Source organism: Chrysemys picta, chromosome 4 (genome assembly GCF_011386835.1).
Source record: "Chrysemys picta bellii isolate R12L10 chromosome 4, ASM1138683v2, whole genome shotgun sequence".
In the NCBI taxonomy this organism is placed as follows: domain Eukaryota; kingdom Metazoa; phylum Chordata; order Testudines; family Emydidae; genus Chrysemys; species Chrysemys picta.
Window position 1 is genome coordinate 64,776,474 of NC_088794.1, and position 19,165 is coordinate 64,795,638.

The window sequence follows — 19,165 nt, forward strand, 5'->3', positions numbered from 1 at the left end:
AACTTGTATTTAAACATGCGTTCAGTAAGCCTATTAAGTGTAAAGATTTATCTGATGTTTTCTCCCCCTCCCGCCCCAACCATGAGTCAAATAACCCTAGTGTATATTTGATTCCTGCAAGCCACTTATCCTCAGTGGTCTTTATGTTTAATCATTTGTGCCTATGCAAAAACTGAAAAAGAACAGCTGCTGTATTTCTGTGGTTCAATTTCACCACAGTGGATCTTGTATCATGAATCATAAATATTCTTTCCACTAATCCAACATCCCCTGAGATATTTTAGCCACTAAAGCGCCCAGCTTGACAAAGCCCTGGCTGGGACGATTTAGTTGGAGTTGGTCCTACTTTGAGCAGGGGGTTGCACTAGATCAGAGGTGGGCAAACTACGGCCCGCAGGCCACATCTGGCCCACAGGACTGTCCTGCCCTTGAGCTCTCGGACGGGGAGGCTAGCCCCCGGCCCCTCCCCTGCTGTCTCCCCTCCCCCGCATCCTCTGCTCGCCGTGCCGCCAGCGCTCTGGGCGGCAGGGCTGAGAGCTCCTGCCAGGCAGCGTGGCAGAGTGGCTGGCTCCGGCCGGGCGGCACGACTGCCAGTCCTGGTGCTCTGAGCGGCATGGTAAAGGGGGGAAGCGGGGGGGAAGGGGTTGGATAAGGGGCAGGGGGTTCTGAAGGGCAGTCAGGGGACAGGGAGCAGGGGGCAGTTGGATAGGTGTGGGAGTTCTGGGGGTGGGAGTGTGGATAGGGGTCGGGGCAGTCAGGGGACAGGGAGTGGGGTGGTTGGATGGGGGTAGGGTTCCGAGGCAGGCAGTTAGGGGCAGGGGGTCCTGGGAGGGGGCGGTAAGGGAACAAGGAACAGGGGGGGTTGGATGGGTCTGGGGTTCTGAGGGAGGCAGTCAGGGGGTGGGAAGTGGGAGGGGGCGGATAGGGGCTGAGGCCAGGCTGTTTGGGAAGGCACAGCCTTCCTACCTGGCCCTCCATACAGTTTCGGAACCCTGATGTGGCCCTCAGGCCAAAAAGTTTGCCCACCCCTGCACTAGATGACCTTCTAATCTTCTATGATTCTATGATAAAAGGGTGAAAGGTGTCTTTCCCCTTATATTTGATTTTCAGGATATTTATTTTTTCTAAGTAATGGATTTTAGGCTTGCAGAACTGTCTGACTGGAATGACACTTGCCCACACAAATTTTATCTTGATTTCATTCATGTGACTAGATGTATAGCTGTGTCAATTTTTTAAAGGTGTTGAACTAGTGGAGTGCACAGGTCTGTGTTCTATTTGACTGTGCAGAGCTTGAAAATACAGAATTGTTTAATGCCAATCTCTGAAAACAGAAATTCTGCACAGGATTTTGAATATGGAGTCATCAATATCCAGTAGTCCAGTGTTTAAGGTAGGGCTGTATGTAAACATTTTTCACTGCTTGCTAAAAAACAAAAACAGAACTTTTGCACATCTCTGGTAATGGTCAGTGGGAAGTTTCACCTGAATGAGGGCTGCAAGACTAAGCTCCATATTTTTACTAATTTTTGTTATACTTCATTATTATCAAGCCATGTTTAGTTCATGATGTTTTATTTTTTAACGATTGATACAATAGATGAAATGTTAACAACATGAGCAGGGCAGGGTGGGTAAGTATATTCTTCTTTTCAGAATTCATACATTCTTTTAAAAAATTAAGGTTAAAGTCTGCCCTGTTGTTTCACCTCTAGAAGCAGTCATTTGATTTTAAAAATGGATTTTACATTTTGCTTCTCTAATATAAAGGCATTGTAGTGATCACTTATTGTCTGCAAAATGGTTCCCAACTATACAGCTATAAGATTCATTGTCAAATGCGTATATACAGAAGTCAGCAAGTTAACCCTTACATAGCAGTAATTTGAAAAAGCAATCTGAAATATAAGCAAGTCACAAACACATTTTTACTCTTTACTTTCTATTTTTAAGAGCCTTCGCTACTTAGAATATTTTGAAAATGTAATTCTTTTTACTTTATTACATAAAAGTACTTTAATTATATGCACTGTATTGCTGAAAGACATACTAAATTAAGTATTATCTTAGTCCTACCTTTATTTACTTTTACATAATTATCCTCATAAAAGATATAATTAAAGCATTATACAGCATTACCAGTTTATATCTTCCTACGTTACTAAGTAATAAACACATCACATACAAAGTCAATAAACCTCCAAACAAATCCAACTAAGACCATTAAGAAACTTCCAGACCTCAAACTTCCATTTCCAAGCTACCAAGAGACAGAATTGTAAAAACATTTATAAAGAATTTGATTTTTACCTCTTCCTTTTAAGGTAAATATTGCCCTGATGTTGGCTCAAAAACTGGGTCCTTAAACTCTCAGCAACCCGTAGATACAATATAATTTTACCTGCATTATTCTGCTAAAACTATCAATTGCAGGTAAAAGTGAATGCAGTTCCCTCCCCGGAAAACATGTTCTTTTCTTTTTAGTTTTCTAACACAAAAAATAGCAAGCAATACAAGGAAATAAATGATGATTCTTAAATATCACATTCATCCTGTAATAATATTTGTTGGGCTTTTAATGAAAGTGCATGTTTTTAACCTGCAAATTTAGGTTTGTTTATGAAATGTGCTTTGGGCCCATACAGCCCACAATTGCCACAGCAGTTGAGGAAGGCCACCGTGGGGAAACAGAAGAGGGGGTAAGTAAGATGGCACAGACCTATGGGCACAGGAGCATGGTATGGGGGCCGAGGCACAGGAAGAGATAGGGGGACGAGTTGAAAATGGGGGCTGGACCAGAATGCCATCTACGGGTAAGCTTGAGGTGTTAAGGGTGCTCCTTTGGAATTACAATACAGATGGGGCATACTGTGGGATGGATTTACTTTGAGTTTAGAATCCCTATTATGGGGGAAAGAAGTCATGTAATGTACAAAAATTTGAAGTCCTCAGTGGGAACGGGTCATTTTGTAAAGAAAAAGATTACACAAGAACTAAAGGAGAATAGGGTAGCAGGGCCATTCAGCCATTTAACTATATAGAATGTGTGAGTTTCTCCCCTAGGCTTAGTTCCTAAGAAGGCTTCAGCTGAGTATCACTTAATTCACCACCAGTCATACTCATTCAGTTAACAATGGAATAGACCCAGCCTTGCATTCCATGTGCTATTCCTGTTGATGAGACTGTGCGAATGGTTAGGTTTTGTGGCCCAGGGGCACTGATGGCCAAGTGAGATATCAAGACTGCTTTCTGACTGCTACTGGTGCATCCCTCTGACTTTATCCTTCCGGGTTTCTCTTTTGAAGGACTATTTTATTTTGGTAAAGTTACGCCTATGGGATGTGCAATATCCTATTTTGCATTTGAGAAATTTAACACAATGCTACACTGGGCAGTGATGCAGGAAGCTGATTTACAGCAGGTGGTGCATTACTTAGATGACTTTTTGTTCGCAGTGAGGGCAAATTTGGGAATGTGTTAACCTGATGGACACCTTTCAGGCCCTGTGTAAAAAAGATGGAGGTTCTTTAGGGGAGGAAAAATGGGGGGTCCTTCCACTCCCTTAACTTACTCGGAGATTGAGTTAGACACACGGATGGGTATATCTTGACTCCCTCAGGATAAGCTTCAGGACCTACTAGGCTTGATTAGGAGAGGTAGAGCTGCTAAGAAAGTTACACTCCATGAGCTGCAATCTATTATTGGGTATCTTAACTTTCCTTGTCAGGAGGTAGCCCAATGGCAAGCATTTTGAGCCCAGTTTGCAGCTGTCACTGCAGGCATATCTAGACCTAACCATTTTATAAGAGTTATTAGAGAGATGAAAGAGGATTAGGGGATGTCAGAACCGTTTCTGAGCCATTTTAATGGAGTGTCACCATGAAGGGAGGAATGGATATTCAAGACTGATTTAAAGATCCACTCCCGAGGCTGCTTCGGGATGTATGGGTTATGGGGTATTTTACCAAGGCAGGTGGTGCACCCAGAAATGGCCCTCCACCTGGATACAAAAAGGGACAGTGCAGGATACAACATTTCTGGATTTCCCCCCCCCCGCCCATTTTGGTGGCAGCGATGATTTGGGAAATGGAGTTTGCTAATAGAAGGGTGTGTTTTTGGTGTGACAATATGGCAGTGATACATGTTATTAATCATCAGTCCTCCAGATCACACAGGGTTATAAGGTTGGTGAGGCATTTGAATTACAATGTTTAAGCCTTAATATCTGTTTCTCTTCTAAACGTGTGCTCAGGTTGATAATGGCATGGCAGGTGCATTGTCTCATTTTCAAATGGACATACTTCAGGAGCTGGCACCAGGAACCAGTAAGGAACCCGAATGGATGTTGCTAGCATGATGGAACCTTGATGTATGATGGCTGTCAGCATAGCACAGAGGTCAGTGATTCCGCAAACATTTTGGAGCTATGAGGGAAGTTTAACTGATTCTGTGCAATTTCAAGAGCTGGAGGGCCTATCACTGATATGGCCAATTACAGCGGACCTGGGTGCTGGAGTACATGGTGTTTTTAGCAACCTGACAACTAGTGTCATTAACCATCTCCACTTATCTATCAGGCCTTATGTTTGTCAGTAGGCTGTATGCTTTCCCAGAACCTTGTAGTGGGTTTTCAATTGAGAGGTTTCTAGCTGGTTGGTCCTGAAGCACTGGCCCTCGGGAGGATACACATCCTCCCATCACTGTTAATATGTTGAGGAGTCTGGTGTGAATCCTAGAGCCCATATGTCGTTGTGGACAAGAGGTAGCCTTGTTCACGGTAGAGTTTTTCAGAGTTAAACACGGTAGCCTGGTAGAGTTTTTCAGAGCTTTTAGGATCAGTGAGCTAGTACCTGGGTCCTGTAGGGATTCTCCTGAAGGGATTTGGAAGTGAGGGATATGCACTGGGAGGGGCAACTGCTGATATTAATCTTGAGTAGGTCAAAGATGGATCAAGGAGGTCAGAGTGAACCCATTACTTTACAGGAGGGTGGCAAACCCAGGATCTGCCCTGTGGAGGCTGTTAGGGAATACATGTCAATAAGACCAGGGAGAGATGGATCCCTCTTTATCCATGGTGATAGGAGTCCTCTGACAACATACCAGTTTGTTACAATTTTAAGACAGGGACTGATGAGGTTGGGGCTTTCAGAACATGAATTTAATTTCCACTCATTCAGGATCTGGGTGGCAACAGCAGTGGCTCAGCTAGGTCTGAGTGCCTGGGCAATTCAGCGTTGGTGTTTTGAAGCACACAGAATGTGTGAGATACCCCAGGAAGGATGTGTGTTAATTTTCCTTTGCACTTGCATTCCAGATGCAGGCAGACAGTGCTATGGATCTGCTGGCACAGTATTGTTTTACTGGGTGCGCAGGTGAGCATCCAGGTTGTCTAGAGGTTCACAGCTGGGCTGCGGTTCAGATATGATTGTGGTTCACCTCAGGGAAAATGATTTGGGAACGTGTAAAGGGATGGGATTAATACTCAGATCTATGAGGGATGGGGGCAAGATCTTGGAACTTTCTCCAGGAGTAAAAACTATTTGGTTAGACATGTTGCCATGCAGGGTGTGGCAGGCAGCTGTGAAATACCCACATGTTGACAAGGCTAGGAGGATTGGTAATTTGTCATCAGAGCATAGCATACAGGGCACCAGAGTTATTCAGGGAGGATAGGGAGCAGATACATTTTTCGCTGATATTAAAGAAGACATCAATGGATGTTTGGGAACTTAGCTAGGTATTGCGATTGATAGCCAAGCTAACTGCTGGTGCCTCCTTGGGGTGGCTGTCCAATGCAGAGTACTCTATAGGAATGGATATGGTGACTGGATAAAAAAGACTGGTAAAGGATTTAAAGAAGGTACTCTTTAAAGGAGCAGAAAGTGGAGTGGGGGAGGAGGTTCAGGGCTCCTATGAATTCTACAGCAGGGAGTCAACTGCCTTCCTCTTTTAGAGCCCTCCTTAAACCTCATTTAGGGAAGAGGATGAGGTCTCAGCAATGGGTTGGCTGGGGACCAGGATGGACAAGGGGAAGGGCTGACAGCAGGTATGTGTAAATGATCATGGAATTACCTGCATTGTACATTTTTATCTGCCAGTACTTCCAGACATTTAGGAATAAAGTTGTGGCCTAATTAAACCATATTTAATGGTCCTCCTTCTTGCATAGCCACAAAGAATACTTATTACCGTTGCTGGAGACAAATATGGGGGGGGAGGGGGAGAAAGGGGGAGAAAAAAGTTTATGTTACATTTCAAAAATCAAAGTTTGTCTTCCTTTTTCCCAGACATACAAGAAATTGACAGAGGAGTCTTTTCTTTCTTGAATCATAGGCTAAATTTGCACCACCTTTTACCTGTTGCTTATAGTGTTTAATGCACTGAAAAATTACTGCTGTCAGCTCCAGTGCCCCCAAATGCTGCAGCTACTTTGGATGTGGGAAATCACAAGTGACTAGACAGCCCCAAGGCATGAGTCGATCAAGGTGGGAATAGAGTCCTATGCAGGTATGTTTATCCACAGTTCATTACCCGACTAGCTTGTCAGACTGTTGTTTCCTTAAAAAAAACCCTACAACAAAAAGCTCTAGTCACATCCACTCAGAACCCAAGGAAGGGAAAAATATTTGTTTCTTTTATTTTGCAAGGAACAATCCCATCCTGACTAAAGTACTTCTACCAAGACTACATTCACTCAGTTCACCATCTTTGATTCCCCCATCTGTCTCGTTAGGGTACTTTAACTATGATACCATAATTAGTCATAGCTTAATTTTCATATGTGACTTTCCATTAGGATTTATCTACTGAGGTTTCCAATTTTGTGAAAATACATGAAAGATTTATTTTTATGTGAGAACATCCAGTGTGGGGTGAAGGCCTTATTTTGATATTCATGTCACATTTCTCAAGGCTACATATCACTCCTTCAAAGTCTAAAATGCAGGGCTCAAATAGCATTCAAACGGGCTTAATCATTTTATGAGTTGGCTTGTTATACTGCTGACTTTTCACTTTATAATGGGCAAGCCCAGTTATACATACCAAATACACTATATCTTTCATAAATGTCACATTGTGTAAGACTCTGGCATTTGCCAGTCTTAAAGACTATATCAATCAGTTGAATGAGGCACACTGTATCATAGATTCATAGAGTTTAAGGCCCAAAGGAACCATTATATCATGTAGTCTGACCTCCTGTATATCACAGGTCATTAAATTTCATCCAGTTATCCCTGTATCGAGGAAATAACTTATGTTTGGCTAAAGCATATCTTCCAGCAAAGCATCCCGTCTTGATTTGAAGACATCATGAGATAGGGCGTTTACCACTTCCCGTGGTAGTTTGTCCCAATGGTTAATCATCCTCACTCTGAAAAAATTGTGTCTACTTTCTAATTTGAAGTTGGCTGGAAGCTGAAGCCTGACACTGGTTCTTATTATGCCTTTTTCCACTAGATTAAAGAGCGCTTCTTTAATGGCTGGTATTTTCTCCCCATGAAGGTACTTATAAGCTGTAATCAAGTCACCTCTCAGTCTTCATTCCGACAAGGTAAAAACAGCTCAAGCTCTTTAAGTCTCTTACATTAAGACATTTTCTCTAGACCTCAAATAATTTTTGTGGTCCTTTTCTGCACCCTCTCCAAATTTTTCAACATCCGTTTTAAAATGTTGGTACCAGAACTGGATGCAGTATTACGATATCATTCTCACCAATAGTGCTAAATCATCATCTCTCTACTCACTACACTCCTGTTTATACATCTAAGGATCTATTATCCTTTTTGCCAGAACATCACTCCACAATCTTTTTCAGAGTCACTGCTTTCCATGATCTAGTTCCCCATTCTGTATATATGGCCTGCATCCTTTATTTCCAGATATATAACTTCACATTTGACTGTATTATAATACATTTTGTTTGAATGGGCGTAGGTTAGCAAATGATCCAGATCACTCTGTATGACAGTTCTGTCCTCATCATTATTTTTATATTTACTTCCAGATCACTGATAAAAATATCGATCACCATCAGACCTAGTACTGATCCCTGCAGAATTCTAGTAGAAACACCCCCATGCAAGGATGATTTCTCATTGACAACTACATTTTTTTAGTTAACCAGTTCTTAACCAATTTAAAGTGTGTCTATTGATACTGTATAATGATAATTTTTAATCAGAATGTTGTGCAGTACTAACTCAAACACCTTACAAAAGTCTAAATATATTACAACTGTGCAGTTACCTTTATCAACCATTCTTGTAATCTCAAAGGTTTGCTTGACATGATCTATCTTCCATATCACCGCGTTGACTGGCATTAATTATATTCATATCCTTTAATTCTCTATCAGTAAGGCTATGATTTAACCAGAGATATTTTTAGTAAAAGTAATGGACAGGTCATGGGCAAGAAACAAAAAAAACCCCCACAGCCCATGGCCTGTTCATGACTTATACCATAAATACCCCTCACTGAATCTTGGGGTGGGATGGAGGGGGAGGGGGTTGCTGCAGGGGGAGGGAGCCCACGACACCAGCGGCTGGGGGTGGGGGGAGCCCTGGGGGATCTGTGGCAGCAGCTGCAGGGGGGGAAGCCTGAGTGAGCTCATTGCTGCTCCAGCCACCGCCATGGGGCAGGAACACCAGGGGAGGGACCCGGGGGGCGAGCGGATACTTCGGCCGCTGCCATGGGGGGAAGCCCGGGGGAGGGGGGCAGCAGCTGCTCCGGCCATCACCATGGGGGGGGGAAGCCACGGGGAGGCCAGCAGCTGCTCTGGCTGCTGTCATGGAGGGAGGGGGAGTCCCAGGGGGCCAGCGGCTGCTCCGGCCGCCCCGGGACTGCTGCCGGGAGCCACCAAGCTGCAGCTGCCCCCAGGACCACTGCCCAAGCAGCTGGACCTGGGGACTGCTCAAGCAGCGGCTGATGTGGCTGGCCCTGCGGCCGGGGCTGCTCCAGCAGCGGCTGGTATGGCTGTCCTCCACCCACACTTGCAGCAGCAGAAGTCACGGAGGTCACAGGAAGTCATGGAATCCGTGACCTCCAGGACAAACATGGAGCCCTATTTATCAGTTGAATCCTTATCTGCTTCTTCATTATTTTGCCCAGGCTTCATGTCGAACTAAAGTGCCTGTAGCTATCAGGGTCATCCTGTTTGAATATTGGTACAAAATTAACTCTTCTAGACTTCTGGAATTTCTCCAGTATTCCAAGATATATTAAAAACTAACACTAGCAAGCAGGAGATCTCATCATCCAACTCTTTTCATACTCTTGGAAGCATGTTATATGGGCCACCTGATTTGAAAATGTTTATCTCTAGTAGAGGTTGTCAAACATCAATTACCAATGGACTGGAAAGTACTTCTTTATCCTCATATAAGTACATCATACATTTCTTTTCAAATACAGAGAAGAAATATTTACTGAACATTTCTGCCTTTGCTGCACCATTATTAACAATTTTACCATCTAGAAACGGGCTTATACCACTTCTAGGATTTCTTTTGTTCCTAATATACTTAAGTTCCTTCTGATTGTCCTTAGCTCTGCCAGCTATGGATTTTCCCTTGGTATCTTTAGCTTCCCTTATCAATTTTATGCACTTCATAACTTCAAATTTACATTGATTACTATCTATTTCCCCCTTTTTCAATTTGTTATATATTGCTTTTTTAATTTCTAATTACTGCCCTTACTTCACCATTGCACCTAAATGTGCTTTTAGCTAAAGTTATCCTCTTTTTTAATTGTGGAATGATGGCTTTGGAGTCTTCTAATAAATTATTTTTGAAGAGCTTCAAATTTTTATTCACATTTTTCTATCTAAATTTGGGCTTCTAATCAGTTTTGCTCATAATTTTCTTCAAGTTTGGGAAATCAGCTCTTGTGAAACACCAAGAATATATATATTACTGGTTGGGATTATCCTCTGTTTGCCCACACTGAATATAATCAGGTCGTGTATGCCTGCCAATAATATACACTATATAATCTATGCTGTATGTAAAAATCAAAATCATTTTATTAAAGGTTACATTTTTCTGTATTAAAAACCTTTAATCTAAGGATTTGGTTTAGATTAATATACAGAAGTTGCTGTGAAGAAATTACAAATAATTAGATTTTTATCTTGAAGTGTAACGTTTAGGGCCCTACCAATTTCACGGCTGTGAAAAATGTGTCATTGACCATGAAATAAGCCCCTCCTTGTGAAATCTGATCTCTCCCTTGCTGCTGGGAGTGCCCCAGTCAGGGGGCTCCTAGCTGCAAGTCCTGGCTGGGCTGGGGAGGGAGAAGACTTGTCCTTCCCTTGCATGGCAGCTTGGAGGAGAGAACAGACCCACTTCCGGGAACCTTTTGGGTTGGGACCCCCATGGTTACAACACCTTGAAATTTCAGATGTAAACATCTGAAAACATGAAATTGATCAATTTTAAAACACTCTGGCCCTGAAATTGACCAAAATGGACCGTGAATTTGGTAGGGCCCTAGTAATGTTCAATAACTCCTGTAATTGCACATATGCACATTTAGTGATCCTAAGGTTATAATTAGTTGATGCTGAGGGCATAACTGTGCATGAGAAGATGAACACAGTGAATGTTAGAAGTCAGTACATAATTAAAGCTGCCTGTCAACATTAATGTACATGTAAAACTTTTAAAAAAGTTTGATTACTTTTTGAAACAGAACAAGTTTATTTTGTTCACTTTGGGCATCTGCACACCTTCTTTATGATGCACAATCTGCTTGTATAACTATGTTATATGAAAGAGCTGCATTATATAGTTCACTGGACATATTTATGCAAAATTCCAAGGTAAATTGGATGCAAGTGATAGCAGAATATGGCCCTAAAACACCAACAAACTTATTTCTTCAATAATCTCAAACTGAGCTCTGTAATAAATACAGCAGGTGCCTATTAACAAATCTAACTAGATGACTCAAACACATATCAGGATACTATGATTTACTTGCTAACAAAACTGATATTTGTAATAGCTGCCAAATGATTACTTTATTCATGTTTTATTTCCAAAAACACCTCTATTTTTAGAATGTCTTAAGAAACGGGGTATAGGGTACATGGAGTTTAGTAAACCACAGCTGAACATATTGGTAAATCTACAACTATAAATACAAAATTCATCCTATTCTTACTTAAACACACCCACTTCAGACCCATTCACAGGTAAGTAACAAGATCAATTAGAACAAAATCCAAAATAAAACAGAAAACCTGGATATTTTTAAGCTGAGGGCCTACTCCTTTCAAATGGTGCTATTTGGTATCATTGTTATGGTGTTAGCATACCCTATATCCCTTCCTAGAAACAGTTCAGTAGAAAATATACTGGAAATGGTGATAGAAAAAAAAAATCTAAGACGCTAAAATAGAAATCACTACAGCAAAGCTGATTGATGGCAAAAATTGAATTAAAACCTCAGACCAGAATGTAAAGAAAGTGATCAAGTCAAGAGTACACATTACTGACTACATATCATGGACAAATTAGTATGAAAATTTGTGAAAATCAACATTAAAGTAACAAGGTGCGTGAGGTAATACCTTTTATTGGACCAACTTCTGTTGGTGAGAGAGATAAGCCTTTGAGCCAGACAGAGCTCTTCTCCAAAACTTGTCTCTCTCACCAACAGAAGCTGGTCCAATAAAAGATATTACTTCACCCACCTTGTCTCTCTAATATCCTGGAACCAACACAGCTACAACTATAGTGTATTCCGCATTAAAGCAGACTGCTGTTTATAATAATTAGCAAACTAACTGTGCTCTAAAAACCCAACACACTGGGGATGCTGGAAAGTTAAGAATGTTAATTTCCAGCCTTCATGGAAGTTCAGCTTCCCATTCTCCTTGATTACACTTTGATAAATGTCCCTAAAACTGGCATTGTATTACTTAATTTTTATTGTTTATCAAGGACTTTGGGTCAGATTCATTCAGTTCAGAAGTAAAGAAGTGTTCTCTAACTGCTAGCCCTGAAACTCAATCGGTGCTTGAAAGTCAAGATGTGTTCTTTCTGGCTTGCACACGGTTGATGATCTGCAAACTAAAAAATAATCCAGGTTATTCTCCCAAAATTCTATTGCCTCTATGATGATAACAGGAGAGAAAGAATTAAAAACTTATTTTACCAAGTAAAGTTAGAATTACTACTGCTTCATACGTACCAGGGAGTAGTTCTGTTGTAGTTATTTTCTGACCATAACTGAATTTCCAACACACAGGAGGAACAGTATGCTGACAAGACTTTAAGCGAAAATCAAGTTTTGGTGGCAAGAAAAGGAGACAGTCTTTAAAGGAACAAGAAAATTCTGTGTTTTCTTAACCTTACCCCAGTCACTCAGTGCAAGGATAAGAAATCTATCATACTGTTTATGAAATAGAAGATACCAAGTTCTGGGTTGTTATTCAGAAAAAGAATGATCTTTCTAGGATTGTGTACAGGAAAAATGTTTACTATCAAACAGTAAGAGAGGAGGCATAGGTGAAGAAAGTCAATGATAATAACTAGATAAGTATGGGAAATAAGATATGTTTTGGTGTAGGTTTACTATGCTGTTACTGGAACAAGTCAACTATACATGATTGTGTGGCAGACTTATTTCCTCCCTGCTTTCAGAGTCGCAGGTGATCATGCTTAATGATTTACATATGGAACAGGGTTCTGGTCTTCTGTACTTGTGAGCTGTAAATGCTACTAGAAGCATGATACCATATAGCTAACTTTGTCCCCAGATCTAAGGACAAATGCATTCACATTATATGAAGCTGTCAGCTATTTCAAGAACATCATTAACTTAAATTAAACTTAATCTACAGAAAAAAAGCCCTACAAAAATTGTATCTGATTTCTGAAAAAGGAGACATTTGTGAATTGATGTGTTTGTAACAGAACTAGAATAACAGTCATCGACTACATTCTGCCCTCATATACACACATGCAACTTCTCTTTATAGCGCCAGAAGCAGTGCACAGTTATTTAAGGGGACACCTCGATTTCATATCTTTATTCTTTGCCTCAAATGTACATGTGCAACATGTGTTGTTACACAAAAATAATAAAAAGGTACCAAAAGATACGCTAGAGTTTAATTCTTTAATGTGCTCTATTTTATTATGACTGTTTGGTTTTTTTTTTTTTTACCAGAAAGTATCTTTTCGCTCAATATACTGTAACCATAAGAGGAAACGAAGAGTAGGGTCCTCTTCCCCTTTACCCTCCATCTTCCTGGGAGTATGATTTTGTCAGCTGAACTACATTTAAACTTTGCATTTTAAAAATGTTTATCATTTTCTCATCATCAAGGATGATTTTCAGGCAAACATACATAGCAAATATGAAATACAGCACTTGTGAAGAAAAAGACTATTTCAAATTTTCTTCAATTTATGCTGAAGTAACTATTACAAAACAGATTTTATATAAAAAGGTTGAAAACCTGCAGAAAGCACTTTCAACAGAAGCTTTTATTTTGGAGAGATATTTCAGTAATCCTAATCTGAAATCAGAGGTTTATTCTCTTCATATTTGCAGTAGACATTTTAACAAATCAATAAAAAATTAGCAACCCTTTAAATAAACACACACTCTGAAATCTAATTTTAAAAGAATTTGTGTTTGACAGAGGCAGGTTTTTTCTTGCCATTCTTTCTCAGTTTCTGTATTATCAAAATGCTCCAAGCAGGTGTAAACTCTGATAAAGATCAACAGAGTAACAGGCATTTTGTCTGATACTTGACTATCATTTGTTCTATTAATAAAAGAATATTCTCAGACAACAAATGAAGCCTTAAATGCTTTTTTCATTTTTAAACCTATGTACACATAATATTATCTTGGATAACCTATATCAGTTTCTAATAAGACAAGTAAGCATTTAAAGGTTTTAATGAATTAATAATCAGAAAAAAGCTTGCAAAAATAAAATGTTCTGCTAAGGAAAAAGCAGCAGCAATATATCTGAAAACAAGGAAGTTTAAAAAAAAAATCTACCTTGCCTTTACATGCTTTGCTAAAAGTCTCTTGACATAAATAAAAAGGATCCTCCCCAGCATATGGAGGAGTTGCTATGCCCTTCCGGGGATGGTCTGTAGCTATGTTCACCTCAGGCATGCCAAGGAGAGGTGAATTGTCAAATGTAATTTCAATCATTGGCTGATTTGGTTGAGGCAGATTAGTTGTATGCAATCATGATAGATAGTTTATCCGAGCCCCAAACTGCCGCTTGGGAAATCTTGCACGCAAACGAACAGAAACTCAGTCATTATTAGTGTCAAGAATGTATACACAGGCAAAATTTGGTTGGCAGCCAGGCAAAATGAATCAAGGCGAAAAAGTGACCAATTGCATGTTCAAAATGGAAATTGATAGGCATGTTGTAGTTTGGAGAGATTTTAAACACCAGAAAAAGTCATACATTATTAATTATTCAATTATTAATATTTTAAAAAATCTTTCGGTATAAGGAAATGTTATTTTTAAAGTTAATGTAAATTACATGCATCTCAATTTTTAAATCTTTATCTATATCCCAGAAGCTTTGTTGTGGAAATGCGGGGTACATCTTTTTACCTGAGTATTTAAAAATCATTTTTGTAGATACAGAATTTAAATATTTCTCATTCAGTAAAATATCATAAAATAAGCCAGTTTTCACTCAAGAAATCTTTTTTAATTGATATTTTTAAACCAATTAAAGAAATATTTGTTGCTGAATTACTTCTGGGTCAAGAAATAACTGCATCATCAGAAGTGGCGTAGGGTTAAATATGACAGTATACAGACCATATTTACCACAAATTACCTTTCAAAAGCTATTTAAATATTACATCAACAAAACAGTAAAATACACCTGTGTGAGTAATCGCAAGCCCTGATCCTCACAATAAGTAGCAAAAAATTACCAAAAAAAGAATGTCCTCAAGTTTCATTGCCTGAAGTGATATGCTCTGACAAATCTAACAGCTCTTTCTGTGTCATTCCTAATGCAGTTGTCACTCAGTATTATCCATCCTCATTAATGACAATGGGAAAGTTTATCTTGGGAACACGTTTTAAATCATCCACTCTTTACAATGGGACCATGAAATCTCTTACAAAACATGAGGCGGGAACTACTCTGACAACAAAACCCCTTCCTGGCAGCTTACTCTATTCCTGTTCAAGGAATAATATGTTTACCATAAAATCATACAGAACAATATATCAAATGAAATTTGAAACAAGAATAGCTAGTGTAATTTTCAAGCTAGCAAGTATTTTTGCAACATTTTTATTCAGCTCAAAATATTATTTTAAACGATTTATCAATGCAATCTTACGTAGATCCTTACTTTCCCTATAAATGATAATCAACTACATGAAGTGCAAAACATTTTCCTGATACTTCAGAAATATACATTTACTTTTTTGTAATTAAAGGGATTGCTAACAAAAGAATTCTAGATATGTGTAAAACAATTCCTTATTACAGACCACTTTTGTCTCAATACAAATTACACTATACCTTTTCATATTTTTATTAAGATTTCTACATTTTTACTTCAACAACATTCTTGGTTTTACACCTGTTTTTCCCTTTGGCCTAGTAAATACTGTTTGCCTTTGATTCAAAAATTTGGAAAGCAATACTCGTTTGCACAGATGCTATGCACTTTGCAGTAGATTAAACTGATCACCTTACTCTGCATATTGTAATAGGAAAACTGAAGCATTCACCAGCTTTCTTTTCTTAGCTTTATTTATAAGAACTCAAATCTATCAACCGTCTATCAAAGCAACAGTTGAAGTACTTCAGTTTCAATTATCTCTTGTATTATCCTATCTTCAACTAATACCAGTCTTTTTAGATCAACATAAAAGGTTGCATCATTTCAAAACACACAAGTTAAAACAGCAAAACTGGACAAAAGGTTTAAGGGGCCAGTTTTTCAGATATGCATGCCTGTGACTTGCACACACACCTCTTGATTTGGGTACGCAGATAGACATATGTCTGCAAATCAAGATGGCAAGCATACACTGGAGTTTGAGAGCGTGCAAGTGCAGATACACGAAGGTACACAGGCCAAACTGTATGCATAGTTTGAAAGTCCTAACCTAAGCATATTAGGTACTTGCAATGATTATACCAGCTTAAACCAGTAAGCTGAAAAACACCAATGTGTCTGTTGTAACTATTAATTCGCATAACCAATTAATAATAAAATCTTCTCAATCACAGAGTGAACATGTGACCTTAATTCCCTTACTATAAAGATACAACTAAACCCAATCTTGCAGTTTCGGATCATTTTAGTAGCTTGGACCTGTTCTTGTTGGCCCCTTCACAACCAGAATGCTCTTTTTATGACCAGCAAAGGGAAGACATAGGCTCAATACTAGCTAGCCAACTGAGAGCTGCATTCTTTATGCAGGATGCATAACTGGTTCCCCCACATAGCCTCAAAAAAATATCCCCTATTGTCGAGGGCCACACAGAATGCAAATGCCCATTCTGCTTCTGCACATCCCACAGATCATTCACATAGCACGATCTTTCATTGTTCAATAGGATTTCAATTGTTTATTAATGTGGCAATATTTATTATCTTCTTATTCTGGAAAGAAAAAGGGCATTATTAAAAGAAAACGGACAAATCAAATGTCTTTTCATTTACCTAATGAGTAATATGAGAAGTACATATTAGTTATTAATTAAAAGGGATGATTACGTCATCTATAATATGGTACTGAAATTTAAATCTATAAAAGTATACAGCTTAAACAAGACAGAAATACAAATCAAACAACTTTTAGTATAGCTTTATATGGATGAATTGTTTTCATTTTTATTGGCATCAGAGTTAATGTCTAAATATACATTTTTAAAATAGTTATATATTTTAATGATACATAATAGTTAAATAATTAAATAAAAATAAGCAAAAATATACTTAAGACAATCTGCAGTTACTAAACGCCTCTTTACTTAAGTAAAATGCAGACTCCTTTTAACTATGCAGCACTTCAGAGCATCAGGAATCTCTTGTTAGTTACTTACTGAAATATCTGCACACATTTAATATTTATGTTGCCTTTCCCTCTATCCATTTTTAAACAGAATTAAAGGAGTAGCTATAACAACTTTGACAATAAGGCTATGGGAATGTTATTTTTAGTTTAGACAATGATGCAGACAAAGCAGAAACAGCCCATGGCTATGGTACTGTTGAAGGGCAGATCTAAATTCCAACATTTCATTCTCTTCCTCTTATTTCCTTATCACAATTTCTCTTGCTGTAAACAAAACTATATTTTAACAGTACTAAGAAGCACTTAAATTACAAACTTAGCACTGGTGCATTTTTCTTAACATACATATGTCTTAATACTTATAGATGCAGAACAGATTCACCCCCAGGTTACAGCAACATAACTTCATATAACTCACATTACAAAGCTTCTGGTGGCAGAAGGCCTGGCCTACTGAAGGGGTGTTGCAGCAGCAAAACGAACCTACATCCTGCCCAGCCAAGCCAAGCCGAGCCCAGCCCAGCCCCACCATAACTCACCTCAAAAGCATTAGAAGCACTGACCAGAAGAATGTGCTGATTCAGTGCATCCCCAGGGCAGCCTTCGTTGGTGGACCTACATAGATAGCAGCCATGACAACAACTTTATGCTGCCTTTCCCTGTTGGAATTACCAAATCAGGTCAAAGATATAAATACTCCCCGCCGAACCCCAGGAATTACCTCCTTGCTCTCCCCTTCCCAGTGGACACTGCAAATTTAGAAAAGACAATTTGTATCTTCCTAAGCCAGCAAGCAGTATTTTCCAGAATATTTGTAATGCCAGAGTTAAAAAAAAAAAAAAAAGCTTACTGCATATTAATTAAAAATTGTCCCATACACTCCCTCCCACCCAAATAATCATGCAATGTTCAGGTTGCTCAATTAAACGCTCAAAAGGCAGGGTAATGGCAATGTTAAGGTTCAACGACAGAACCTTTTTAGTAATAGCAGTAATTATTTGTATTACCTAGAACATAGGAGCCCTAGTCATGAACCAGGACTCCATTATGCTAGGTGCTGTACAAATAGAGAAATAAAAGATGGCCCCTGCACTAAGGGGCTTAAAATCTAAGTATAAGACAAGAGACAACAGATGGATACAGTCAGGGGAGTCTAAATACTGGTCAGCACGATAGGCAGTGGTCACTGCACATTAGCAGCTTAACTGGTATCAAGTTTTTTGTGGGCATCTAGAAGAGTTTTGAGGAGGGATTTGTAAGTGGATAATTAAGTAGCTTTGCAGATCCCAAGTGTCAGGGGCAGCATGGCAGAAAGCATGAAATTGCTTGTTTGAAAATTTAACAAATGGGCAGTGGACATGGCATCCTGGGCTGATTGGAAGCGATCATTGATAGCTCAATAGCAAATGAGAGATAATAGGTAGGGTGGGCACTGACTGTGAAGGGCCTTGAAAGTGAATACAAGCAGCTTACGTTTGATGTGGAAGAGAACCAGTGGAGAGATTCAAAAGAGGGGTGACATGGTCAAAATGATGGGCTAGAAGGATGATCACTGTAGCAGCATTCTGAATAGATATGAGTGGGGCAAGATTGTATTTTTCAGGGTCAGAAAAAAGGATATTGATGTAACTGAAATGCAAAATGATGAGAGCTTGGATGAGAGTTCTAGATGTGTGAATGGATAGTAAAGGCCATCTTACGGAAAGAACCTGCAAGATTTAGATATAGTCTGGATGTGTGGACCTAGCGAGAGGTCCAAGGTGCAGAGGACACCCATGTTACAGGTCTGAGCTAGTCCTCTTACGTGTGTAGTTATATGCTACCTTGCAAAAAATTGCAAATAAATTGTGCAATTTCCTAAAGCTGGAACTATTTGGGTAGATGCCACTGGGACACTGTTATCCTTGACCAAGGCCAGCAGAACTCTGCTGCTACCTTAGTCCGTTGGACACACACACACACACACTTCCAACACTTAATGAAGCTTCTGCAGAGTCTGGGAAAGGCCCCTAAACTACCTTAGAAAAATATTCTAGCAGATATACTCAGTATTTGATTCTCTCATTCATAACTTAGTCACATCAAAGCCAATTTTCTCCAGAACAAGTCCATA

General features: G+C 39.4%; 1 protein-coding gene across 10 annotated transcripts in view; it reads right to left on the bottom strand.

The window, feature by feature from the left end:
- Window positions 1-19,165, bottom strand: part of ELP4 (elongator acetyltransferase complex subunit 4) — a 259,381-nt gene that overhangs the window by 101,660 nt on the left and 138,556 nt on the right. For 2 of the 10 annotated variants that reach the window (XM_065592508.1, XM_065592513.1), the window contains one exon: window positions 14,689-16,637. The exons of 7 other annotated variants lie outside the window; for them this stretch is intronic. In XM_065592508.1, the coding sequence (XP_065448580.1) occupies window positions 16,596-16,637 (42 nt within the window). In that variant the 3' untranslated portion in view covers window positions 14,689-16,595. Of the gene's footprint in view, window positions 1-11,876; window positions 12,084-14,688; window positions 16,638-19,165 lie in introns of those variants that run through there. One more of the 10 variants, XM_065592507.1, reaches the window with a different exon arrangement.